The sequence below is a fragment of the Strix aluco genome, chromosome 10 (genome assembly GCF_031877795.1).
Source record: "Strix aluco isolate bStrAlu1 chromosome 10, bStrAlu1.hap1, whole genome shotgun sequence".
Classification (NCBI taxonomy): Eukaryota; Metazoa; Chordata; class Aves; order Strigiformes; family Strigidae; genus Strix; species Strix aluco.
This window is the reverse complement of record NC_133940.1, coordinates 13,020,869-13,047,064: the sequence shown is the minus strand read 5'-3', so window position 1 is coordinate 13,047,064 and position 26,196 is coordinate 13,020,869. Positions and strand designations below refer to the sequence as shown.

The window sequence follows — 26,196 nt, the reverse complement described above, 5'->3', positions numbered from 1 at the left end:
ATACACAAACTCCTAATTCAAATTAAATGTACTTTTGGCAAGGGCACTTTTATTAAAAATGAGAAGACATGAGGGACTGCATCAGTGGGCAACACCCTGACCTCCCCTGCTGAATAACTACTACCAGGCTGCAGCGCAAGGCAGGAAGGTAGGAAAGCTGCTTCTGCTCTTGGCTGTGACAGTTTGCGGACAGGATCACAGAACTGCTGTGCTTCTACACCAATTAAATAAATGCCTCTACTAGGACACTTCATGAGCTGGCAAGGAAAGAATTAATTAAGAAAGGAAGAAAGCATTATGGAGGTAGGTTAAAGGGCTGGAAATGCTTCCACATCCTCCAATACTCTCTGAAATGGTGGAACATCTATCTGTACATCTGGTAGTCTCTAGCCCTGTATTTTAACAATACAGCGATTAATCTGGATGGGGAAGAGAAACTTTACAGCACACAAGTGACCATTTGCAATTTGACTGCAAAATAGACAGGTTTTGCTCCTCACTCATCGTATTTTGATGTAAAACTCAGGGATTATGTCAGTGGCCTGCTTGGATACCACAGCGCGAGGATCACATGCCGTCTCGAGCAGCCACAGCAGTCACGCAGGTTGCTGATCCTGCCAAACCCACGACTGACTGGCACTGGACCATCCCAAACCATGACAATCGTCAAATGACTACAGGAGTGTATCAAAAATAAAAACCTCAAAGCACTGTACCGCCGGGCACCGCACGTTAACACAACCGCATTGTCTGGTGTCGGAACAGGCAGCCCCAGCTGGAGGGGAGGCTCACAGGGGACGCGAGGGCGGGAGGAGCCGAGGCCGCAGCCCTGAGGGGCCAGCGCGCGCTGCAGGTGTCCCGCGCGGGCGTCGCTGCCCTCTGCCCCCCCCAGCAGGGCCCGGGCCCGGGCCCGGCGCGCGGCGCCAGCGGCGGCCGGTTTTGCACTCGGCTCCAACGGTCGCTCGCGCGCCGGCGGGTTGTTTACTTCCTCCGCGGCGCGCGCCCGCCCGCTCACCCCTCCCTCCCGTCCTGCGCCCCGCCACCGCCCCGCGCGCCCGGCCGCCCCCGCCCAGCTCCCGCCGGCCAATGGGGGCCGCCGCCGGCCGCGCGGAGGGGCGGGCTCCTCCGCAAAGGAGCTGGGCAAAGGCAACGTCAGCCGGTAGCTCTCCTCGGACGAGACTTTGCCGCTCATTGGTCTCGGGTCCTGCCCGTCCCACCAAGCCCCCGCCTTCCGTTTTACTCGCGCCGCCGAATACACGCCGCTCCCCGCCCCCGCCTCCCCTATCTGTGTGTGTGAGGCGCGGATTGGCTGACGCCCAGGCCGCTCACCCCGCCCCCGCCAGTCAGCGTCAGCCCCGCCTCTTTCCCCACGCATCCGTCTCCAGGCCCAGGAAACGCCCCGCTAGATCGCGGCCAGCTCGGGGCTGCCGCCGCCTTCTATTGGCTCGCTGCGCTGTCCATCCACCGGAGCCCCGCCTCCCCACCAACCCCGCCCGCTCATTGGGTCGCCGCGGAAGGGCCGCCGTTCTCTATTGGCTCTCCTCCGTGCCGCTCTGGGCGAGCCGCCTGGCCGGCGAGCCGCTGCCCCCCCCCGCTCCTCGCCCCGGCGCCGGGGGCTCCGCCCGCCGCCGGCCGGGGCCCCGCCCCCGCCTCCCTCCCGGCGCGCGCCCCCGCCCTCCGCGGGGTCACGTGATGTTTTCGCCGTGGTGCCGCCGAGGCTGCCTGCGTGAGTGCGAGTAGCCGGACGCGGCGCGGCCGGCGGGAGGGCGCGGACGGGGGCGGCGGGAGGGCGCGCAGGCAGGCACCGCCAGGCACCGCCCGCCCCCCATGCGCGGCCCGCTGCGGGGGGCGCTTCCCCGGTGAGGGCGGATACCCGCTGCCCGCCCCGGACCCCTTCCCCGGCGCTCCGGACCCTGCCTGGCCCCTAAGATGGCGAGTGGGATGAATGGCCCGGGCGGCGGCGGCGGCGGCGGCGCGGCGGCCGGGGGCGGCGAGGAGGAGCCGGCCGCCCGCCACACGGGAGGCGGAGCCGTGCCTCAGCAGGAGCCCGGCGTGCCCGGCGCGGCGGCGGGCGAGGGGGAGCCGGCGGCGGGCGAGGGCGGCCGCTGCCCGTCCCCTCAGCCCCACCACCTGCTGCTGCTGCTGCGGCGCTCGCCCAGCGCCTCGCTCTGCCCGGCGCCGGAGGCCGCCCCCGCGGCGGGCCGCGCCGTCCCCACGGCGGGCCGCGGCGGGCAGCCCCCCCCGGCGGGCCGCGGCGTCCCCCCGCCCGCCGCCGGGGAGGACGTGAGGAAGTGCGGCTACCTGCGGAAGCAGAAGCACGGGCACAAGCGGTACTTCGTGCTGCGGGCCGAGAGCCACCTGGCCCCCGCCCGGCTGGAGTACTACGACAGCGAGAAGAAGTTCAAGAGCAGCCTGCGGGCGGCGGGGGCCGGCGGGGCGGCCTCGCTCTGCTGCCCCCCGCCCAAGCGGGTCATCCCCCTCTACCAGTGCTTCACCGTCAGCCGGCGGGCGGACGCCAAGCACAAGCACATCATCGCCCTGTACACCAAGGACGAGTACTTCGCCATGCTGGCAGAGAACGAGGCCGAGCAGGAGGCCTGGTACCAGGCCATCAGCGAGCTCATGAGCCAGAGCAAGAGGGGCTTCCTGGAGCAGGAGGACCATGCCGATCAGCAGGTGGACGAGGATGACGAGCACTATGGGGCCGCCCTGAGGCCTGGCACCGTCTTCAAGGAGGTGTGGCAGGTCAACGTTAAGCCCAAAGGGTTGGGACAAACGAAAAACCTGACTGGAGTGTATAGGCTGTGCCTCTCCAGCAAGGCCATCCACCTCGTCAAGCTGAACTCAGAGGTGCCCTCCGTCCACTTGCAGCTAATGAATATTCGCCGCTGCGGGCACTCGGAGAACTTCTTCTTCATCGAAGTGGGCAGATCTGCCTCTATTGGGCCTGGAGAGCTCTGGATGCAAGTGGATGATTCAGTGGTTGCCCAGAACATGCACGAGACTTTTCTGGAGACCATGAAAGCTCTAAAGGCCTTTGCAGAGTTCAGGCCCCGGAGCAAGAGCCAGTCTTCTGGTGGTGGTAGCGGTACCAATCCTATCTCCTTCATCACCACTAGGAGGCACTTGGGCAACCTGCCCCCCAGCCAGACGGGCTTGCAGCGGAGATCCAGAACCGAGAGCATTGCCGGAGGGACTCCTCCTACCACCAAAAGCAGCAACTCCTATCGCTTCAGAACATCCAGCGAAGGAGAAGGAACTATGACTAGACCTTTTAGGTCAGTGACTGGGAGTCTAATCCACCTGAATACTGCGAGGATGAATTTGGGCCGGCAAGAAGGGAGTGGAAGGTATGTCAGAGCCGCTTTCAGCTCATCCTATCACACCAGGTCTGCTTCGCTGCCCGTTTCTCATTTTCCCTCCACTACAAGTCCCATCAGTGTTTCTTCCAGTAGTGGCCATGGCTCTGCTTCGGACATGTTGACCAGGCCTTCTAGCTCATCCGTTTGTGGTTCCCCAAGTGATGGGGGATTTATCTCTTCTGACGAATATGGCTCCAGCCCTGGAGATTTCAGGTACTTTCGGGTGAGGAGTAATACACCGGATTCCCTGGGAAACACACCACCCATCAGAGAGGAGAACTGTCTGAGTGAGTACATGTCCATGAGTAAGCAGCAGGCAGATGATAGCTCAAGAGATGATTATATGGAGGCTGAAAAGTGTTTCAGGAAAAGAACTTACTCTCTAACAAAACCAACTTCTGTAGCAGTGCAGCAGAAGACAACACAAACTACAGCTTCATTAGATGAAGATGCTGCAGGAAATCACGGGCGATTTCTTTACTCTGAAACACCAAAACTAAAAGATAACCATGAATCGGAGTACAATGACACTAACCTTGATTCCGTATGTAACCAAAGTAGGAGTAAAGCCAGGGATGATGGGTACATGCCAATGATGCCAGGAGTTGCATCTTCTCTATCCAGCAACAGCGATTATTTGCCAATGACTCCTAAAAGTATGTCTGTTCCGAAACAGATTAACAATTCATGGTCGCCGTCTCAGGTTGACTCCAGAGGATATATGATGATGTTTCCAAAGGCTAGCTCTTCACCTGTACGAAGTCCTTTAACTGGATTTATTTCTAAAGGAAGTAATGAGAAGATCATAAACAATGAGTATATGGATATGTCACCTGGTAATTCCGCTCCAAAGCACCCCGGTGATTCGAATTATATTCACACCACTTCTGTTTCCAAAGGTTTTAGTTCGTATTTTTCTTTGCCCCGAAGCTTTAAGGCGTTATCAGGACAAAATGGTGACCACAGTGAATATGTTCCAATGTCTTCACCTGGAAAACTCTTGTACGGTGGACCAGAAAATGTAAAAGGGGTCAACAGTGAGGCTCTGGCTAACGGCATCTCTAAATTGCCAGCAGTGAAAGGTTCAGATGAAGGACTTGTGCAGAACAGGGCTACTAGGCCCACAAGACTCCCCCTAGGTACAAGAGGGAGTAATACTATCCCAAGAATGTATGATCGTACAGTTCCACCTGAGCCAGCGAGTCCCGGTGAATACATAAATATTGATTTTAATGAAAAGGCGAGTAATACACCATATTCCTTATCTGCAGAAGGATCGCCGTCGTCTCTGGGCTCAAGTAGCGACCACAGACAGTCCCCGCTTTCTGATTATATGAGTGTTGACTTGGATGTACAGTCACCGAAAGCAGCAAAGGAACTGTCTAACTCTCTAACGGATATTTCAATTTATGCAAGTTCCAGTATTCCTAGAAACCAACCAAATCCCGACTACGCCAGGCTTTCATTTGGTACTGCTTGTGTTAGCACCGCAAGTAACAGGACTGATGACTACACGGAGATGACGTTCAACATGGCAGCAACACCACCTCGGCCATTTGCCACCGAATCCGACAATGGAGTAAAGATTGATAGCCCTTCTTCCATAGTTAATAGACTGTGCATTGTCGATCGATACGCTGGTAACAGTAGCTTCTCTGTTCCTAGCTCTGAACCTCCTATGGGACCGAAAGTGATTCGAGCTGATCCTCAAGGCAGGAGGAGACACAGTTCTGAAACGTTCTCTTCTGCTGGGACTGTGACGACGTCCTCCTCATTCTTCACTGATAGTAGCAAAAGACACAGCTCTGCCTCATTTGACAATGTTTGGTTAAAACCGGATGAAAACATTTCTGATGGTCAGGAAAGCAAAATGTCCAGGGATACCTCAACTGGATTTCAGAATGGCTTAAACTACATCGCTCTGAATTTACGCGATGACCCTATAAGCTGTGAGGCAAGTACTACAGCGCCAACTTGCCATCTCCAAAATGGTACTTCAGGTTTGGACAGTGGAGCTTACGTAAGCATAGATTTCAGCAGATCAGACGGTCTGAAGTGTAACGCTGCGAGAAAAGGTTTGTAACTTTAAAAGCACATTCCTTTCATGCTTGCTTAACTGTAGGAATTAGGTTCTCAATACTAAAATGTCGTCTTCAGAGTGGGGTAAATGTTTTTTATGGTCTTAAGTATTCTAGTACAACCTGTCTCCTCGTAGCGCAGCGTCCTAACCACAGAACGACGGCAGGGGACGCAATCCTTGGCCTAAAGGATTTATGTGACTCTTCTAGGCAGTTAGAGGTGTGATCAAACTGTCATCTGCCTCGGTTTTTTATAAAAGAATTCTGCTAGTGTAAACATTAATTGCATTTCATATTGCGAATTTTTGTCCTGAGGTTATGGTAGCTCTTTTTTTCCTTCACTTTTGTCTTCCTCTTCTTCCCTTATAACTAGATGACTCTTCACTTTTTTTATTTCACGAAGGTGATATTTTGCAATTTGTGTCATGGCTAGGGAAAGCTGAAAATTCCTAAATTGTGTTTAGACATAAAAATGTGAGGCTTAGATCTGTTTCTTTCAATAAATGTAGGTGAAGTGCATGTTTTAGGGTTTTTTATGTGCAAATCTGCCTGCATTTATTTAGTTGGATCTTATGTAAACAGAACTGAGTTTTTTCCCTTGAAGGTTTGGTGTGCTCCTTTTGAGCTCTGGTCTCCAAAGTATCCTTGGATCCTCCAGAGAAGCCATCTCCTGGTGGCTGACTGGGGTGGGGGGCTCCTGCAGCCCCTGCCCTCCCTCCACGCTCCCCGCTGAGCAGTGGCCAAGGGCTCAGCTGAGCGGGAACCCTTCCCCTGCTTACGGAGGGATCTGCCTTTTGCGGAGCAGGTGAGCAATGCCTGTAATAGAGGCAGAGCAGGCTCTGAGGGGTGTCTTCCAGGTCCGAAACTTCGGAGAGGAGGCTGCTAGCTTTCAAGTGATCAGTGGTTTGACCCAACTTAAGGTAATGCAGTTTGAGGTCTGCATAAAAAATAAGGGTGTTGGGGGTGGGGAGGAAGAATATGGGAAAGAGGAGGGACACTCCTATTCATATGTTAAGCATTTTGCGCTCATGGTGGGAGCAAAAAATAATTATTAGCTGCTAGTGGTATTATGCAGATCCACTGACTGAACAGCAGTGTTTGGGCAAGCGCTGTGTTGCACTGTAACTTTGGATATATAATCCTTATTTTGGTGTTAGTGACCCACTGAACTCCTTACAGTAATTCACCCACCTGGATAGAAAACTGCATGTGTCGGAAATGATGTTTTTCTCTCTTTGCAAATGTATGTGTAGTCAATAATTGATGAGTACTAAGAGGAAATATTTAATTGCTGTTGGACATTGATACTTGTCTACTTCTCTGTCAACAGAGAAAGCAGTAAAGGGGCAGCCTACTGCTGGCTTTTGTATTTTTAATTGCAATCTTAAACACTGAAATGATAGGGGGTTTTTTTTAGTTTCACTTTAAAACTGTCTGAAGGCAGAAAGTATTGCAGGAGCTTAAAATTATGTAGCCTTTAATAGTAGAAGGTATAAGCCTGACTCAGCTTGCATGCCATTCGAAGTCTGGCAGCACTGCTTGGGGCTGCTCAGAAATGTGTGGTTTGCCTCAGTGGTTTTTTTCCTCTGCTTTGTTTTGTTGGTTGGAATCAAATTTAGAAGACGTTGAAAGTTGCCAGTCCAAGAAGTGCTTTCTTCCAAAGTTAGTCTTTCAGCACTTCAAAAATTTGTCTGCTAAGTCAAAGGCACACTGATTGCTGTAGCTGATTTTTTTTTTTTTTTAAATCACCCCCAAAGACAGCAGAATTCTTTCGTGATCTTATTCCCCTCATGTGACTAAAATCCGTGTTATAAAGTAAAACAACTTAGAAAATGGAGGAAAAAAAAAAGCCCTCAGAGATTAATTACTTTCAGCTGTACTGTACATATTTAAAAATGTTTTTCAAGAGATAGTGTGTTTAGAAATTGTATTTGTGTTAAACATTTTGCTTACTACTGCTACAGCAAAATATCTACAGCCCCGTGCTTAGGGTTTTTTCCTTGTCTATTACAAGTTGTGGAGGGGCAAGAGACTTACAGCTGCTGGTTTTCACTGTGAAGTTTTCTGGAAATGAAACATGCATTAAAATGAAGTGAAAGAAACTCTGTGCATAAAAACACGGACTTTGACAGGAAATTAAGCATAAGAATAGTAAGAGCTTAGGTTGGTGGTTTCTTTCTAGTCCTAAAAAGAAAAACAAGATTATAAAACACTGCTTCAAAACAAGGCCTAACAGTTTTCTATAAAGAGAGCGTAAAATATTTCTGGTATATAGTAGGAGGGCAGGTGGGGTGTGGACATTGTTCACTTGCAGGTGGCTCATAGAGGGGTGAACAGATTTTGGAATAGTCCAGGCTAAAAGTAGCTTGCCAAACTTGAATACAGTGTTGTAAATTGGTGGTGTATATCTGTTTCTTAGGAATGATGTAAAATTCTTGATCATAAAGATACCGGTTTTAATTCACATACTAAATTGTGTCTCTGAGCTATATAGCAAGCATAATTTTAGAAGTCTGTATTCTTTCAACAGTTTACCGGTTTCTACTGCAATGAAGCTTTTAATATTTAAATTTTTTTCTGTAATGCAGAAAACCACTTTTCACATTCCATTTTGAATAGTGAAAATGAAGCTTCACTCTTAAACCTCTTGTATTCTGAAGAGGTGTAGTGTGCCTGTGTGTAATTGATATTTTTAATACTTCTGGAGACTTTTAGCAGAACTGAGTGCTGTCTTTTCTTTCCTTCCACAGAAAGCTTTTTTGGTCTCTTTGCCTAAAAAATGCTCTGTGGTTAAAACCATTCTTAAAGGAAATATTTAGCAGATGCATTTACCCTTTACTTCCTAGAAGGGAGCTATCCCATATGTATTAAATTCTGTCAGGTAGAGAACTTTCTCTGTTCTCCCTAAACTGCAGTTTTACTGGAAGGAAAACACTTCCCAACTTCGGATTGTTTGCTTTTTTGTTTTGTTTTTGTTTGCTTAAATGGAATTTTGTGTTCTGTGACTCAGCTGTGCTCTCTTAACTGCTGAGGGTGGTGGAGTGATTTACAATGCATCACTGCCCCCTCATTGTAATTCCCAAACTACTTCTGGTTCAGGTTCACTGATGTGAGTCAAACTTTTTTTTTTTTCCCTTCTCCATTCATGACATGGGTGGAGGAGGGGGAGGACACTAACTTGAAATCGTAAATAGGCCTGACTTGTTATTAAACATTTTAGGTTTAGGCAAAATTGAGCTCAGGTTTTATGTTGATAACGATGATAAAAAGAATATCGTGTTCTGAGTTTTAATTCTTGAAGTTTAAGGAGGTCATTAGCAAAACAGTTTCATCACAAAATTGTTACACAATATTGAAGCAAGCGGTTTGCAGTTTTGATTACATGAATCTGAGTCATGAAATTTTGTGCTAGGAGTACAGAACACTAAAGCTACTTCAAACAGGGCTTAGCTAATGTATACCTTGTTATTGGACCTTGTAGAAACCGAGGAGGATAATGAGAACGGGGCGGTAATAAACTGCATAATGGGTCCTGTATAATGCAAGTTTCTTCAGTCTTAATTAGAAATATTAAACCTGCAAAGATACCCTGGACTCCAAAACCAAAACAGACTGTTCAGAGTAAATGTAATATGTTCAGCTTAATATCAATCCACCTATTTTACACCCACTCTTTAATCTTATCTTTACCTGATATTCTAACACTATGCTAAGATATTATTTCAGAAGTTCTTTAATGTGCAGGATTATAATTGGAATGTTCCTCACCTTTTTAATCTCCTCCTGTGCTAGACTGGGCGAGAGTGTTGTGTACACTTTGGGGAGCTGAGAGGAAGGAAAACAAGTACAGCTGTAAAGCAAAACTTGTGTTCCAAATTGTCCAGATCCTTTATGGTAAATTGCATATTTCAAATGCAAAATCTTGAAGAATATAATGAACAACATACACTTTGAGAAATTCAGAAGCTAGACATTTTAGCTATTACTAATATAGTAAATTACAGTTTAGAGGATACCAGGCAAATAACTGCCCCTTTTGGGTTTCAGACTAGTGGTTTTTAAAAGTTTGCTTCAAACTGAGGCTCTTTTGTATCGGCAGAATACTTAAGGCATGGGCCCATTTAAAAATAACTTGAAGAACCCTACTGAAGCACATCCGAATGCTGCTATGTATGCTACATCTTTGAAGTAATGCTGGGATAATAATTCTTAAAAAAACCCCCCAAAACCCCAAACCGTTTTAGTCTTGCTGTAACAGATGCCACTTTAACAGTCTTGAGTGACTTACAGCTATGCTTAAAAATACCCAGGGTAACTTTCTCAAGTAGTATATGAGCTGCTGAAGGCAGAACAGATTTTTGCCGTGCAGTGTGGGAGTGAGCTAATTATGACATATTTGACCAAGAATCAGTTGGGTTTTGCTTGTGCTTGGGTGAGAAAATCTGAGACAAGAATGTTCCTCTGCCATTGAGAGAGAACATTTACTTGTAGTTAGTGTTGAAATACTTTTGGAAATTGGCTTTCCAGATTTTAAATCCATAGTTGCAGCTGATGGTGACATGTGTCTTTTTTGGAAGTCTAAAATGTTCTGCTCATAGCTGTCTTGCAGGTTGAAGCACCGCTGCAGGACGTGGGGAGTTCTGGGAGTCATCTGGTACAGATCCAAACTCTTTTTAATTTTTTTTTTAAAGTCTTTTGGTGAAATCTTAAATGCATTATTACCCTTTTAGCTTCCCCTCTAAAACTTCACATTTTCTCCTCCTCCCTTGATGTCTGAGGGCCCCTTGTTCCCCCGTCACTTGGGGAAGCGGGTTGGGTAGCAGAAGGTGAGCAGCGCTTACTCCGTCCTTTCCCGCGGCTGTATGCCAGCCCGAGATTACTGGGGTGGTTTGTCACTAGGTATTTCTTTGGGGTTTTTTGTATGTCCAGCAGCATGTTAGCAGTAGTAGATTTTGGGTTTGTTTTTTTCACAGCATATGGTCTCTTTTTATGAAAGGATCTTTAATAAGTTTTCTTCATATTGATTGCTGGGGGGAGGATTTATACCTTGAGGTTTTGGATGGTACTAACAAGAGCTTATAGTACTGTGGTGTACCTTGGTGTGTGTTTGCGTGCTCTGTTTGTGGATCTGTGGTGCTTCCAAAAACATGCTGAATGGTTTCCAGTATGTTGATTGCGCTAACAAGTTTGTTTTGCTGATCTGAAGCAGGAAACAAACTCTACAATTTTATTTTAAGTACTGTTGTGACCAAATGTGGCATTCTTCCGCTCAAAGGAAAATGGAGTGTTAAAACTGAAAGGCAGGTGAGAGAGAGTCAAGCTTTCTGGAGCCTGGGGATGTCTTATTACTGCTGTTTTGTCCTAAAAATGTAGCATTATCTGATGACTCATCCTTAAATGGTATGTAATGACTTGGCTGGAGAGCTGTCCCATGGCCCACCCTGCAAACTTGCTGTTTGACTCTTTTCCCTGCTTAGCTTTTGCATATTAACAACGATCCAGTGATCAAGTTGCACTCTTGTCTTGCAGGTTAAAGCAGTGACTGGAGGAAAAGGAAAAAGTATGTTGTAGTTTTAATCAAGCCCTGCATCTCCGTAAAGGTCACTCAGCTTAGGGCTGGTTATGATTTAGTTGAGAACCTTGATCAGTAGGGATTTGTGACATACTTGAGGGCAGTGGGAAGACAAAGGTAAATGAGCCTGAGTCATCAAAGGCATTGCAGAGGTGTTGCCAAGTATCTTATCTAAATGATCTTCAACATAGTTGGATTTGTGGAGATCTTGCTTCAGGTGTAGCATTACCCCAGGAGCAGCAGTGTAGCAGACTGTTAGCAAGAATTTTCTGCCCTGGTTAAGTCATGAGCTTAATGAGTATCTTAAGGGGCAAAGGTTGCTTATTTCAAAACATTATTCTTCTGTTAATTTAGCTCTATGGTTGGATGCTAACAGTTGAGACTGCTTGTGTGTGTGTATACATGTGTGTTGTGTGCCAGTCTAATATTTTTTAGTCTTTGAGAAGAAAGGGTTTTTGAAAGAGATGGCTTATACCAAAATTAATATAGTTAAGATTTGGCTATAATTCCAAGGTGACAATATAATTTAATGTGACTCAAGAAAAATGAAAACTTTTAAATTACTACTAAAAGGTGAATAGTGCTGTGTTCACTGTATAGCATATGTATATTGCGATTTTACATAAATATGGAATTATTATTTAAGGCATAAAATAGGTGCGAATAGTGTTTCCTTTTTGCTAGGGCATGAAAGGCTCATAAATATGCTACCTACTTGGAGAAAGGCTTCCCATTTAGTAGAACAGGATTTTGTGGTATGACTGAGGATATCAAAATGCTTTTTTCTTTTTCTCAGAGTCATGGGAAATAACACCAAAAGGTACGCAAGAAACCTAGTAAAACTGGCTTCTAGATTTATTGAGGCACTAATGAATGATACCCTCCTTCCACAGGGAATAGTGCGATTCTGTTCCCATACTCATGCCAAGCCACCTTGCTTTATTGTTTATGGCTCTTGGTGAACAGCTGAATTTGCGGTATAACCTTTTTTGATGCTGGATAGCTTGAGCCTGAATTATTTTTGGGGAACTAGTGTTTCTTTTCACGCAGATCTCTTAGGCTACCAGGAGTTTGGAGAGTCCTTAGTGACAGTGCAGCAGATGCATCATGAGATAAATGAGAACCTATTGCATCCTAGACCAAGAAGAGCTATTCATGTGAGCCATGGGATACCTTACTTGTATGAAAACCCCCTTTAAGCTATTGACAGATGTTGGCATTTCTGTGACTTTTGTGGCACCTTATTGACAATTGAGCTAAAATGGCCAAGACAAACCAGCAGATGGTACCGAAAGGCTTCTCGAGTCCGGGCACCCTTGCTTTCCTGGTCTAAATAACTGGAGCCTGTTTGCAGGTGGGTTGGCCGAGGGCATTCTTCAGCGCAAGTTGAATGCAGGTAAAAGTTCCATCAATACAGATGAAGGAACATGCTCCAAGTTCTGTGAGTCTAAACCAATGAAGTTACTGAAGTCTAAACCAATATGGGTTAAGGGGCCAAAAAGATACTGTTTGCTGTATGGAATTTTTTTGTATTTTGAGTTAGTCTGATGGAAAAATTTGTGAGCTGTTTGGGTTTTCAGTAGTAACATCCACTGCTGAGCTCAAACTTCCAGAATATTTGCTGCTTGTCATGTGAGACACTTTGGGACGTATTTGCCATCTATATTTAACTCTGTGGTGTTTTTTTGGGATGGGCTGGGTGGATTTTTTTGTTTGTTTGCTTTTAGAACAAGGTGTTTTTAAATTGCAGATTATGGTGAGCAGGAAATCAGTTAGAAATGAGTTGAAAAAATGAACAGATTTGATCTTGATGTCATTCAGACAATATTACGACAGTGTGTCTGTTAATGAAAGCTTGTAGCTCCAGACGTGATCTCTACTCGTTGTGTGGAACCTGAACAAGTAGGCAGGATGGAGGTCCCCTGTACCATGCCACAAATGTAAATGTGTTGGTCCCTGTCCTAAGGAGCTCATGATTTAAAAGATGAAACTGAAGAGATGGATGAAACTTAATGTGCTGGGGTGGAGAGTAAGATAAATATCAAGGCTGCTACCATTGGCAGAGTGAAGATAAGAGCCTTGCAGAGAGATAAAAGGCTGCCTGAGAGTGGTTGCAAGAGGAAGCTGGTAGAGACACTTGGAAGGGTATGCACACAGCAGGGAGTGATGGAAGGTAGCGAGCTATAAATACAGTGGTTGTAATGGTTTAAGTGACTTGAAAAGGATGAGGTAAATGTCAGAACACTGGCCAGGATATTAATCTTGGTAAGAGGAATGTGGGCCAACATGTATCTCCGAGTTAGGAGCATGTCCCAATGTTTACTTCTCCCTTTTAGATATGGAATGTGATTTTTAATTTTTTTTCCTCTCATTCTTTTTCCTTTCTGTAAGTTACTTTTCCTGCAGCCATGTGACTGATAAATTTGGTGCAGGAACGCATACTGGAGCACAGGATCACCCTGTGCAGCGTCCCTAGGCAGTTAATGTCGCAGGGACCTGCATCCTCTTTGTCAGCACTTCACTCCAGAAGCAGTTAGGGTGATAGGGCTGCCTTGGCATTACTTCTTCTTGGTTTTGCAGGGGCTTTTTAGGTGGCATCTGTGGGTTTCAGGTAATTTTCTAGTGTTCAGGAGTCGACAGCAGTGTGGCTTGGGAGGTATATCCACCTTCAGAATTTGTAATGAGTGTGTTGGAGCATTTGGAGTCCAACCCTAAACAGGGAGGTCTGGATGGCACCTGCTCATCACTGCTGCGGTGCTTTCAGCTGCTTGAGAGCAGTCTGCGGAAGCTGGAGTGCAAAGTGATAGCTTTGACAGGAGAAAGTTATTTTATTTCTGTGTTGGTAGCTCAGGTTGAACAGAGACTGTAGTGGTTGTGGGTGAGTCTGGAAGCGGTGGCAGCAGTGAGGCTTGATTCACTGTTGAGGGTGTAAGTGATTGCAATATTAATGTTGACATGTTCCACAAGGTGAACACTAAAGAGTTGCAGGCTGTTGATTAAAACTTGTCTGTGTTGTAGACACAGTTTAACTCTGTCCTTGTGGGCTCCTGAGCTGCTCCTGGAAGCTGAAGGCCCTATCCTTGGCTCCTGTGCACGTGCTATGATTTAAGAAGACCTTGCTTCACCCATGCAATGCAATCTGAACCCTTCTTCCTCCTCCCCTGCTTAAGCCAGGGTTTTGGGTATCCTAATGTTAATGCAGACTCAATGCGATAGTAAGAAAATGTAAAAAATCGATGCGCACCACTGCAGTGTGTGGTAGCAGATAGTGGCTGATAGCAAAGATATTTTTTTTTTTTTGTGCAGGCACGCATGGGCAAAAGGTATGGCTGATGAGGGTGTAACTGTTCAGGTATGTGGCCATGTAGCAACTTTCTGCCTTTGACAATCATTTATGGCAATAGAGGTGAAAGAAAAAGGTAGTGCTGACTGCTTTCAAATGTCGATGGCTAAAGTGATTGGGAAGAGCAAAGGGATGAAGTAGAACAGGTGAAACTTTCTGTAGAAAGGAAAAACTTTGTTGGAAGGAGATGTCAGAAAAGGTGATTTGAAAGGTGGGGAGCTGTTTCATTAGTCATGAGTGACACTGTCCTTTCTCTTAGTTGTGTTCATAAGAATAGTTTTGCTCACGCAAACTGAAGACGTGTGCCTGCAAGCAGACACCACCCAGCAGAGGAAAAGCAGGGCAGGCGTATGTAATACTTCCCCACAAGCATACACCAAACTTCTGATATTTTTTTTGGTTTGTTTTTCAGCTTGGGGGATTTCCTGAGCCTGATGTAGTTTGTCTGTTTTATAATCCTTTCTGGATCTTTAATCCAAGTACTTTTCCAATCCCTCTTTGATCCTGTGTAAACTCCTTGTATCCAGAGCAGCCTGTGGTCAGTCAGTACATGCTGCATGCAGATCTCTCGCTGTCTACTTTGGACCCTGCTCCGTACAGGCTTTGTTTGGCAGTCCCTAGTTTGTGTTTTGGAAGAGATAACAAACCCTATCTTTTCTCTCTGTGCCATTTAGGACTGTGTAGATGCCGTGTCCTCCTCTGCCATACGTTTAGCCAGTGTGCTGTCAGCGGCTTCCTGTACTGCACACAGCAGGGACCTGGGGTATAATTTTTTTCAGTTTCCTATTACATCCTAATACTTCTCTGCAGGCTGAAGGGACCTTGTTACCTGGCTATTCCTCACCAGGAAGCTACTCCGAGTCCTTTTTAAATGAGGGAGCCAGAGCTGTGCGTGAGCACCGGTATTTGACATGGCTGTTTTCTTTCCTGTTTGTTTCCTAACAGTTCTTAACATCCACTTTGCAGCAAGAGCACAGGCAGGAAATACATTCCTCCCTATTGGCACTTCAGGGCTCCTAACCTTTGTCACGAGAGCAGAGTGAACTGTAGCAGGTGGGATTGTCAGAAGCCATGCAAACAAGATTTTTTTTTTTTTTTTTTTGGCTAAAATTTACCTATGTTTTCTGCAGTTTAGGAGGTCAGTCATTGTATCTTACACACTGGCTGTGAGAGTGCTTTTGAAAAAGCAGAATGTTTTCGTTCTTGTGCAATGTGAAAATCAAATTTTAAACTTCTATGTGTGTTTAAGTGGAGATAAGTTGATTTTTAGTATTGTCTTGATATGTTGTAATAGAAATCTAGTTTAAAAAACAAAAAACAAACCCCCAAACCCCCAACAACTTCTTGTCAAGCTGTCCAGTGCAATTGGAGTTGGTGTTAGCCCCCTGCCAAAACTGTGTGCAAGTTTCCTAATTCTAGGAATAGTATCAGTAAAAGAGATGAAATTAGGGAGTGTGCGTAAGGCCTTCCTAGAAACAACACTACTGTTTATTAAAACAGAAAAAGCCACCACTGTTGCAAAAGATAAGGCATTTCTGCAAAGTGAATAAAAATTATCTTAAAGCATGGGAGAGGTTTTTTTGCTCATGAAATTGCTAAGCAGTAATAATAGCAGAACCATGTTTTGAATGAACAATTGTGTATAAAGATTATTTGTAAGAGTAACTTTGTCTTCTGAATTTTGGAATCAGAGTTTGAGGAAGAACCTAATTTCCTGGAATGTGTTGTTACCAGTCACTGTTTTTAAATAGTTTATCCAGTGAAAAGTGGGTCATGTAACAGTTTTTTTTTAAAACAAATTTCGCTTTTTTTTGCTTGTGGAAAGTCAGCAAAACTGTAGGTACAAAACACATTCATTAGCTCAATTTGAGCATTATTAGTTTGTTGTGGAATGAAAAAAGTTTGTGGAATATGTGCTTAATGGTTACCCTATACCCATGGAATATGGGCGTAATGGCTAATTGGGTTACCCAGGTACAGTACCTGCATATGCAATGGCCACAGCAAATGTGTCAGGTTTTTGAATTTGTATTTGTAGACTTGGTGTCTGCGTGTGCAAATTAAGAAGGAATTCTGCTTTTCTCAAAGAACACTGCTTGCCTCTAGCAAGGTCTAAAGCTATGCCATTAAAATAAGAACTCAAAGAAATAGGACAATGACAGAGGATAGTAACTATGTATTTGGTAAGATCTAGGGCAAAAAATTTTCTCACTAATTTGTGAAGAATGTATTTGGGCAAATTGCTTCCCTCCCCCTGGCCTGCCTGCCATATGGCAGGCTTGAAATGTAATACACGGCAGTCCTCCTGCCCTGTCCCCGTAGCGTGAACAAAACGTGCACGTTGTGTCCTGAGGTTGTGCTGGGATTTGGTGCTTTCCTGAACAACAGGAATATTGTGTGGCCATGTGCACAAGAAGGTCTAGGGCTGTTCTGCTGCTTTTGATCTGTGTAAGTCAGATTAATTCCAATTTCCTCCTAACCTGAAGTTCAGGAAATGGAGGACTTCAGTAGTGTTCTCCAGAAAGCATTAAGCTGTCTTAGTCTTTGACATGGAGATTTTAATCATTTAATTATCTTAATATCTTCTATAAGCAAAGCTTTTATCCTTTTAGGAATCAGTTGCAGAATTGTGTCAGTAAAAATCTTTCCTGTAAAAACAGATATTATTTAGCTTGGATTTCTTTGAGAGAACTAGGATACGTCTGCTATGTTCTTAAAACCTCTTGGTTTGTTTCAAAGTGGCCTGACTTGTATGACCTTAATAATTCAGGTGCAGGAAATGAAATGCAAATTGGATATATTCTCATCCAATACATTTTCAAATGGAACACACTGGGTGTGCAATCTAATGAATTAAGACTAATCTAATCCTCTGCTCCTAATTTTTATAAAACTATAGATTATTTTTGCCTAAAAAACTTCCAGAGCACTTTTTCAGTGTGTTCCTTAATCTTAAACAAAACATTTTTGAGCAATGGCATAGTGCCATCCTATTTTAAATATTTGCCCTCTTAGTTTCTCTTCTGCCCTCATGATTCTTTTCCTCTGATTGTTTGTTCCTAGGAAAGATTCGGACAGCTGTGTGTAGTTTTATAATCTGATCCCATCTTAAACTGATGAATTTAAATAGAATTGTGTAATGAAGAGAACGTTGTTTTAATTTTCCAAACTTTGCTTATATCTTTTGAGAGGTGATCTGTGAAAACGTTTGGATGCTTTCTGGACTTGTTTCCCATATTAAGTGTTCCTAGGAAGTTGAATTTGTATTGTTCTCAATATTCTGAATCAGTAGAGCTCAATTTTGAATAAAGGTTGAAGCTTTTGTGTAGAATCTGTTAACGGAGCTGAGGTTTGAATAAACAGAAAAGCTCAGTGTAGGGTGCTATGAGAACTACTTAGAATAGTGTATTTCTAGGCTGCTTCAAAAGTGCAGAGGGTTTTTTGAGTTCAGGTTTTGGTACTTGTTTTGTTGTAATGATCAGTTATCAGATTTTTTTTTTTTTTGGTAGACTGTGCAGATTTTCTTGGAAGAGCTCGTGACAATCCAGGAACAGCAGTGTGTTTACACTGCAAGTGAAAGTTATCTTCGAACTTGTCATGTCTGGTCTGGCCACTGAATTTTATTTGCTGGCATTTACGTTTTGAGAACTCACGGGACTGATGGGCTACTTTTCCTCTCTTCCTAGCTAGTTCGCATCTCATAATTTGTTCTCCTTTTAGAGGAGTTGTTTCATCCGTTTCTCTGACACCTTCTTTCACTGTTCAATCAGTGTTCAGTCAAATACATCTATATGGTATCTGTAATGAAATGCTAATCTGTTTTTTATTGTTGATCAGCAATTCTCATATTTGTACTATTAACACAAAATTGTTGGCTGGTGAATTATGAAGACTGAAATAAGGTCATCCAGCTTCACAGAAGCTGTGCTGTTTTCTTGGATTACTTCATGTCTTCCATTAGTTTACCTTCACCTACTCACTAGTCAAAAGATGGAAGAAGATCAGGTGTGGGGGAGAAGAGCCACCAAGGAGCTTAAAGTGTGTCACGTTGCTTCCTAAGGGTCCTTCTGGCGAGGATGGAAGTCCACAAATTAGCTCCGGGTATCAGCAGCACAACAGACATGGGCCTTGTTCTCACTTACATTAAACCCATTTTATGCCTCTTTTGACTCCCAGCTGTTTTTGCGGTGTGTGTGCAGGTGGGTGCTTTCACACAGCTGGGTGCAGGTGCCTCTGTGTAAAGTGCAACTAGTGCTCTGTGACTGCGAGGTCCCTGCTGGCTCCCTGCAGGCAGCTGTGGCACTGAGATGGGAGGTGCAGCTCAGCGGGTGGGTCCGTATGGACCTTCCTGGGAGGATGGGGGGGGGGAAGCTACATCAGTGGGAGCTCCTACAACTTCATGGTTCAGAAATCATTATTGGGGCTTGTGACTCTGACTGCAGAAACTGTCCCTGGCTCTGTTGGAGGCCCCCCTTGCCCCTGGACGCAGACTCCACTGGTCATGACATGGGATTTCTTTGATGCCCGGAGGTTGGTGGAGGGTGACCGGCTGTGGTCCCACAGCAGGGAGGAATGGACTCCCGGGTACCACCTTCACGAATGGTGGTGACTGCAGACACTGTGGGAGGGATCTTGCAAGACCTCAGTCTTGCCTTAGATTTCAGAGGGAAATTTTTTTGGTGGTTAAGTTTCATGAGTTTCTTTTTGCCTTTTGTATCTGATACTGATATGTGTTCACATACCATCTATCTATCTATATATCTATCTCAATTTATATCTTCATCTCTCTCTATATATAAATGCTTGATGCTTTTATCCCCAAAAAAGAGCTGATGACTCAGGGCACCAGCCAGCTGTACTGCCTCAACTGCAATATTGAAATTTTCAGCTTTAACAAGGGGATTAGAGAAGTGGTGACAACCAATAACTCCATGTCTGAAAGACTCAGGGCTTTATGAGACTGTTATCAGCTTGTAGGTAATATTTATGTGAAACTCCCTTATGTTTATTTACAGTTCCCACGATTCTGTTTTAGCTTAAAAATGAAGAGGAAACATGCTGAAGTATAGTTTATAACTGGGGAGAGGGGGGACAAATTAATGAGATCTTGTTTTAACAAGCATAGAGTTTTGGGGAGAGGGGATGCTACAGGGAGGTCCCAAGCCTGCCTTCACGCTGGTGCAAAATGCTGTATTTGAGCCAGGATGTCCAGGGAATTTATAAGCTGTAATGACACTTAGCTGAGGATACTTTCCTCTGGTTTCTTATAAAGTAACCTGTGTTATTCTGGGCTCTGATTAGAGTTACCTGATGAGCTTGCTTTGGAATTGGTTATCATGCTGCCTTCTGAGTTTGTTTTTTTTTTTTTCTCTTAAGCTCTTCCTCTTCCCCTCCAAGTATCTTAAATATAATTTGGCATAAGTTTATGAAAGTCTTCATACATAAAGTTTTAGGTGTAAATACTGAGTTCTGCCACATGGGATTGTCTGATTCAAATAACTGGGCCTTTGCTCTTCAAAATGTTTTGGGGATATGCTTGGAGAGATTAGAATAACTTGTCAAACAGCTTTCAGGTGTGCCCTTTGTGTTAGGCGTGGAGGAAAAATGTCCTGACAAAAGCAGAGACAGTTTTTGAAGTTCCTTTTATGTGAGCTTATAGGTCCACAGCAAGGAAAGGGTGGGGGGATGCTGGTAAATGTTAATTTTTACTGAACATAAGTTTAATATAGAAGCTTTAAATGTTTTAATGTTTGACTTGCATGCATTGTTGAGGTGTGATTCATTGCAAGCTGTGGTGCATATTTTCATCCTTTGGTCCTACAACAAAATAATAACTTTTCTAAAGAGGAAAACTATTTCAAAAATAATAGCTTCACTTGGCTTTTGTGAAAACAAAGGCATCACTAACCACATCACGCTCTCAGTGTAATAAGCAATAGCTTTTTGTAGTGATCTTATGATGTCTGTGAAATAATACAAATGGAGATTCTTGGGTTGCCGGGTGTATTTTGGCTGTGTCTTCCAAGTTACTGTATTTTAGAAATCACTACGTATTTGAAAAATGAAACTCAGCAACCCAGACCTTGGTGTGGGTTTTGTAGGGATAAAAGGGAGTTTCCCCTGCCGTCGAAGGACCCCTCTGTACTTGTGCATGGCTTCCAGCCCTGCCATGGTCTCTGCTTCGCTGTCTGGAGCAGTGGGCAGCCTTCGTGGAGAGCTGGGGCTGTCCCAGCTGCAGGGGTAGGGGCAGGGCTGCTCAGTGCAGCTCATCTGAGCTTTGTTCTTTTCTCTTTTCCTTTTCTTTCTTTTTCTTTTGAAGGGACAGTATTTTTAGCTGGACGGAAATCAGAACTTCTTTAACTTAGGGTGGAGTTTGTGTGTGCATACTTTATGATTGGTTATGTAAGTAAACATACAGGTTTTCATTATTATACATAATGCTTGCCTGTTCTTTAGATGATCACATTTTCTTCAGCGTGTTCCTGTGGCAGAGGCAGTGGAGCACTAGGCTTTCTCTAGCCACCTGTCTGGCAGAGGACAGTGCCCTCAGTCCTGGCTGAGAGGACAAAAATGGTGGAAGAGGACAGTCCGTCACGGCTGGGAGACAGTGATTTGGCTGGTAGTACACCTCCAGACTGAAAATCAGTGTTCACACTGGCTCTGGTGGGAGTGGAAGGGGTTATGTAGTGAGCTGAAAAGTGGATTTCTGTACGTTCCTCAATCTGTGTTCACACCGCTGCAGAAAGCGTTCGCATCCCCTTCATCAGTTTTTTTTCTGTGTCAGGAACCTTTTGAGTCACTCTTACCTTGGCATGTGCATGGTTAATTGCAGAGCTGGCATTCTGCTTTGAGGCCGTCCCCTCTCCTGTTTCCATTTCTGCTTTGTCACCCGACTGTATTTTCCTGTAATACAGGATTATGTTTTTTTCCCCCTCATTTTACTGAGCACTTTGTATTTTTCCTTTTCCAGTCAGTTCGAAGCCACTGGTTTTTGCTGACAGCTGTAAAGGTGGCTGTCTGCCACAGCTAGGTGCTTTTGTACTGTGCGGTGCCTTTTAGTGAGACTTTCTTGAAAAAGGGAGAACGGTACTCTGAGCTGTTTCTTCTTACAACTAAATGAAGCTTTTTTCCCTGAAAAGTTGAGGACAGGGCACGCAGCTGTCCTGACTGGCCACTCCTTGTTTGGAGCTGGAGTTGCAGGGAGTGTTTGCATGGCAGTTCTGTACCTGCTGTGAATGGGAGCGTTCGCCACAACCTTAATTACACGGGGCGTACAGAACTGCTCCCCATTCATCCCGCGCTGCGCGCTTAGTAATAGCCTCTGCTATGCGCATCGCCCCTCGCCGTGAGAGGACCGAGATCTCGTTAAATGAAATACCGATAGCGAGACAGGCGGTGGGTGCTGTGAGCTTTGGTCCTTCCCCCAGCGCGTGGGCTAGCAGTGCAGTGCTGGCTGCCGCCCCAGCTCCTCGCCACCGTACACGTGTCAGCTCTGCGGCTGCAGCCGCTCTTCGGTGCTCGCTTCAGACTTCAGAGTTCTTCCGACGGCTCAGGGTTTCTGAGCAAGGGATCATCTGGTAGGGCCCCCTCCCTCTGTGAGGGACCCGTGTTCTGCATTCAGCAGCTGCCACTCCTGCAGTGGATAAACTCCATCTATTCTCCTCACTAGAAAACATTTTTTTCCAATATAACTTGCATTTAAAATGTCACTGACTTTTTTTTTTTTTTTCTTTTCCTCCTTTCTAGACTGACTGCATTGCCATGGAAACCATTGTTGGAAGAGAAGACTTTTCTGCTGGTAACTCCAGAAACTGTGTGGTGCTTTTGGAAGCAAAGCTCAGCTCCAGCCGGCTACTTTCATTTCCACCAGCACGGACATGGACACACATCCTTTTAATTAATTTTTTCATAGACATCCGCTCTCTACAGTTGAATTAATTTGAATTGAGATTTCTTCATAGCTGTGCTTTGGTGATGGAATTTGGTCTTTCATGTCATATCTATTTGGGAGGCAGCGTGAATGCTAATAGGAGATCCCTGTATGCCCCTTTCTTCCTCCTGCCTCTCCCATTAATTTTTTAAAAAAATTTATATTCTGAGAAGTCAAAGCTGGTTTCTGATTGTCTGTTTAACATGGGTTTTGCTTCTCTGGTACATTAACAAGTGGTTAGCTTAAAACATGTATTGTTTAGAAATATTTTGGCAGTTCAGGATTTTTTTCAGGTGGCTCGGCAGAAGGAGGGAGGGAAAGGTGCACATTAGCTTGAGGGTGAACCCGTGGGACTGAATGGGTCTGAGGAGGAGAGACCTCTTCTGCCTCTTTTTTTTGTTTCCTTTTTTTTAAGGTTTTGCTTTTATGGTACAAGAGGTATTTCTTGATCATAGGCTAGAGTATTTGAAATCAAATGTCTGTCAGAGCTTAAACGGAATTTTTTTTTTGCTCAGAATTTTGGTATGTACAAAGTAGGATTAATGGGCTGGTTGTCTTGTAGGTTGTTTTTGTTCTTACCCTCAAGATACTTGTTTATAAATACGGATTGTGTAAAATGAGGTTTTTGTTCATGCATTCAAATGGAGAACTGCAGAGTCGTATCCAGCATTTGTGACTTCTGCATTATACTTGTCAGCTGTAGCTTTTTAAAGGGAAACCACCCTAATTGATCTTACTTTCACCCAAAGTCCCATTTTAAATTTGGGACTATTTTTGTTCTTTCTTCCTGGCATAATGGAGAAAAAAGTAAAATGTTGGCTCATGAATTGTCTTTATCCCACTTACAGAAATGTGAACAATGACTATTTGACATAATGACACAATAAGCCCTGATTTTTCTACAATTTAAGTGCTTCACTCTTGTACTGAATTTTTTTTTGGTTGAAATGAGTTTAGGTTTTTAACATTGCTATGAACTTAAAGAGCATGACACTAGTCGTTGGTACATGCAATGTATAATAAAAGGCACTGACGACTGATAAAGGGTTTAGAAGTGGTACACAAATCCTCATGCTGTACTGCACCACACAGCTGGTAATCCTCTACATTGTATATTGTACAACTGATTCGTCAGGCTGCCTCACCTCTAACATACAACCTTTAAATTGCTAGTACAGTTTGTATAACAAATTAGACACTGTCAACTTTGATTGTTCGGTGATGTGTACCCAAATCTATTTTTGAGTAGTACTAAGATGTACATGTCACTAAAATATGAAGACTTTTTTTTTTTAAACATGGTACCAATCAGTTTACGCAGTGTCTAGTGACAGGAAAAACTGTTGCTACAGGGTTTAAAAGCACAGACCTGTTTTTGATTCTGGAAGAGAAGTTCAAGTTGGTACAGTTACTTGTTGCTGCTAAACATACACTAATTAAAAATACGACCACTCTTACAGACCATGATACTGTCTTGCCATATAGCTTTTGTTTGGTCTCGTAAATTGATAATGCAATATGTAGACAGCTTTTTATAAAGCTTTACATCTTTTCTAAGAAATCAAAATTTGGATGAAGATAGTTCTAAACATTTAATGTGAAAGGAAAAGGTTGTTTTGAAGAAATTTGTTACATACTTATTTCATATTAGATCCCTGAGGCTGCCATTGTACAATATACAGCACTGATTTAATAAATGCTGAATAAATAAGTAAATGGGTAACCTCAAGTATAGTGGTACAAATACTAATAGGTACGGCATAATAAATATGCAATCTTTTTGAATCTCTTAGTTTACAGCAACTAATTTATTCAGTATTGTGCTGGAAGAACATTTTCAGATGATGTAAAACATATCACTATATATACTACCTTCCAGCTACCCGTTTATGCTGCTGTATAGTACAAAAATACCAATGATAGAACAATGTTTGTCCTGTAAATTTAATTTGATATTGGACAGTTATTGTCTGTACAAACTAAAACATATATGGTTGAAACTGTTCATTATATTTGCTATTTCTGCTTCACAGATCTGTTTTAAAGTCGAGCTGATTGATCTGGCTTTGTCTTCCATTGTAAATATTGTTATGTTGTTTTCTTTGTAAAACACATTGCGTTTGCGGTTTTGGGAGACTGGCTTGAAGCTCTGTATAGTGTTTATATTTATCTGACTTGGCTTTCCATAGAGCTACTTGCAGTAAATACGTGTTCATGTAGCTCCGTGTCTGGGTTTTATTTTTAAACAAACTTTTGGTTTTTTCTGTCAGAAGTTCATTTCCTTCTGCTGTGGCTTCTTTCTTCTTCAAGTGGCTTTGTCACCCTATGTCCCTGAAGATTTGGAGAAGCTTTTAGTGTATTTCAGGGGAGTGATTCCCAGTTTGTCCAATTTTCTCTGCCACTTAGTGTAGAAGGTGACATGCAGCAAAATACTCAGTAGTTTTCTTTGGCATAGATTCATAGTGCTGGTAAACAAGTGAGGTTTTGTGTGGAAAAAAAAAAACCCCAACAATCAGTGTCTGATACTTTATTTTTCTGCTTTAAATGTAGAAGACTGTGGCAATTTTTTTTCCTAACTTTGTCCATGACTGGGTAGGGAAGTTTCATGGTCAAAGAGTACTAGTCCTGGAAGGAATTTTTAACAGTGTAGTATCAAATAGGTCTTCAGAGTTCAGGGTAGAAGGGAACAAGTATGGCTTGCTGTTGTAAGTTTTGTAGTAATACTTTGCTTTGATATGTGTTAAGTAAGGTCTTGGTATGTAAAACCAAAACCCATATAGTTCTCTCATAATTTCAGGTAATGTACCCACTGGTAAAAACAACTGAAGTTGCAAAATATCAACAAAATATAGAGCCTGTTCAAATTCCCCATGGACATGAAGGATATGTCAATAATTCTGTACAGAAAGAGTTTTTATCTATAGGTGTGAGCATATATGATCTATAAATGTGGGTGATTACTGTGAAATGTCTTGGATTAGATTTCTCTTTCTGATTTAATTCTTACACTGTTACTCTGAATAGTGCATTAAAACAACTCCCTGTAAAAAAAAAAAAAAAAAAAAAATCAGGTTTGCTGTAAGAATAGGGTTCTCGGATACACCAGCCCCTTACTTAGGGCCTCATCTTATAGCATGTAGCCTGTATTGGGAAGAAAAGGAAAACAGTGCTGCTCATACATGGCAGAAACAGCCCTACCAGCAGTAAACGAACAGGGAAAATTATCCAAACACTGTCAAGACTGTTGCAACCGTCTCACAAGAACTGCTTTAAGAGACCTTTGAGTGAATGTCTCATTGGATCTGAAATGGGCTAACTGCTTGAGGGGTTGTTTTTTGGGGGGGTGGGGTGGAGGACATAGTTTTGCACTAATTTTTCAAACCCCTTTGGGTGAATCACTGACAGAACTCTCTTGCTTCTGAAGCATGGTGAAAGCCCTCAATTAAAACCAGAAGACAAGTTAGACTTCCTATCTGAATTTGAAGACAGTCACTAGAATATGTATTAAAAGTCTTTGTTTTGAAGTACATTGACCAGTTCTAATGGGCCTTGCATCTCGCTGAGCAATATGGTACTGGAAATAATCAAATAACTGGGAATGAGAGGTTCATAGCAGGCAAAGACCTTTTCAGTTACTGGGTAACAATACAATTTGTATTGCATATTTTTCATTCCTGCATCCTCTTTTGGCTATAGCAGTAGCGTTCCCTCAACTATAAAATTTCTGCCCTCACTTTTCCATGAAGGGTTGTGAAGCAACATGTCTTGGGGGGGAGAGCAGGAGCTGTATAGACCTGGGAGTTAAGAACCCCACCCTTCTTTTGTTTAAAAAATACCACACCAAGCTAATTTTCTTGGATTTTCTTCTGAGTTACTGAGTTAATTTAAAACTTTTTAAACAAGTGTTATGG

The 26,196-nt window shown here is 43.9% G+C and overlaps 1 protein-coding gene and 1 long non-coding RNA gene across 5 annotated transcripts in view; one reads left to right on the top strand and one right to left on the bottom strand.

Moving 5' to 3' along the window:
• The window catches only part of LOC141927910 (uncharacterized), a 68,020-nt gene extending 67,117 nt beyond the window's left edge, over positions 1–903 (bottom strand). For all 4 annotated transcript variants that reach the window (XR_012624620.1, XR_012624619.1, XR_012624621.1 and 1 more), the window contains exon 1: positions 702–903. This is a non-coding gene — a long non-coding RNA (uncharacterized LOC141927910). The remainder of the gene's footprint in view (positions 1–701) is intronic.
• Positions 904–1,756: 853 nt separating this feature from the next.
• Positions 1,757–24,504, top strand: IRS4 (insulin receptor substrate 4). The gene is given in 4 exon segments (XM_074835298.1): positions 1,757–2,635; positions 2,638–2,686; positions 2,688–5,437; positions 22,102–24,504. Coding segments are annotated over 4 exon segments (3,510 nt in total). The 5' UTR covers positions 1,757–1,929; the 3' UTR covers positions 22,107–24,504.
• Positions 24,505–26,196: the final 1,692 nt, after the last annotated feature.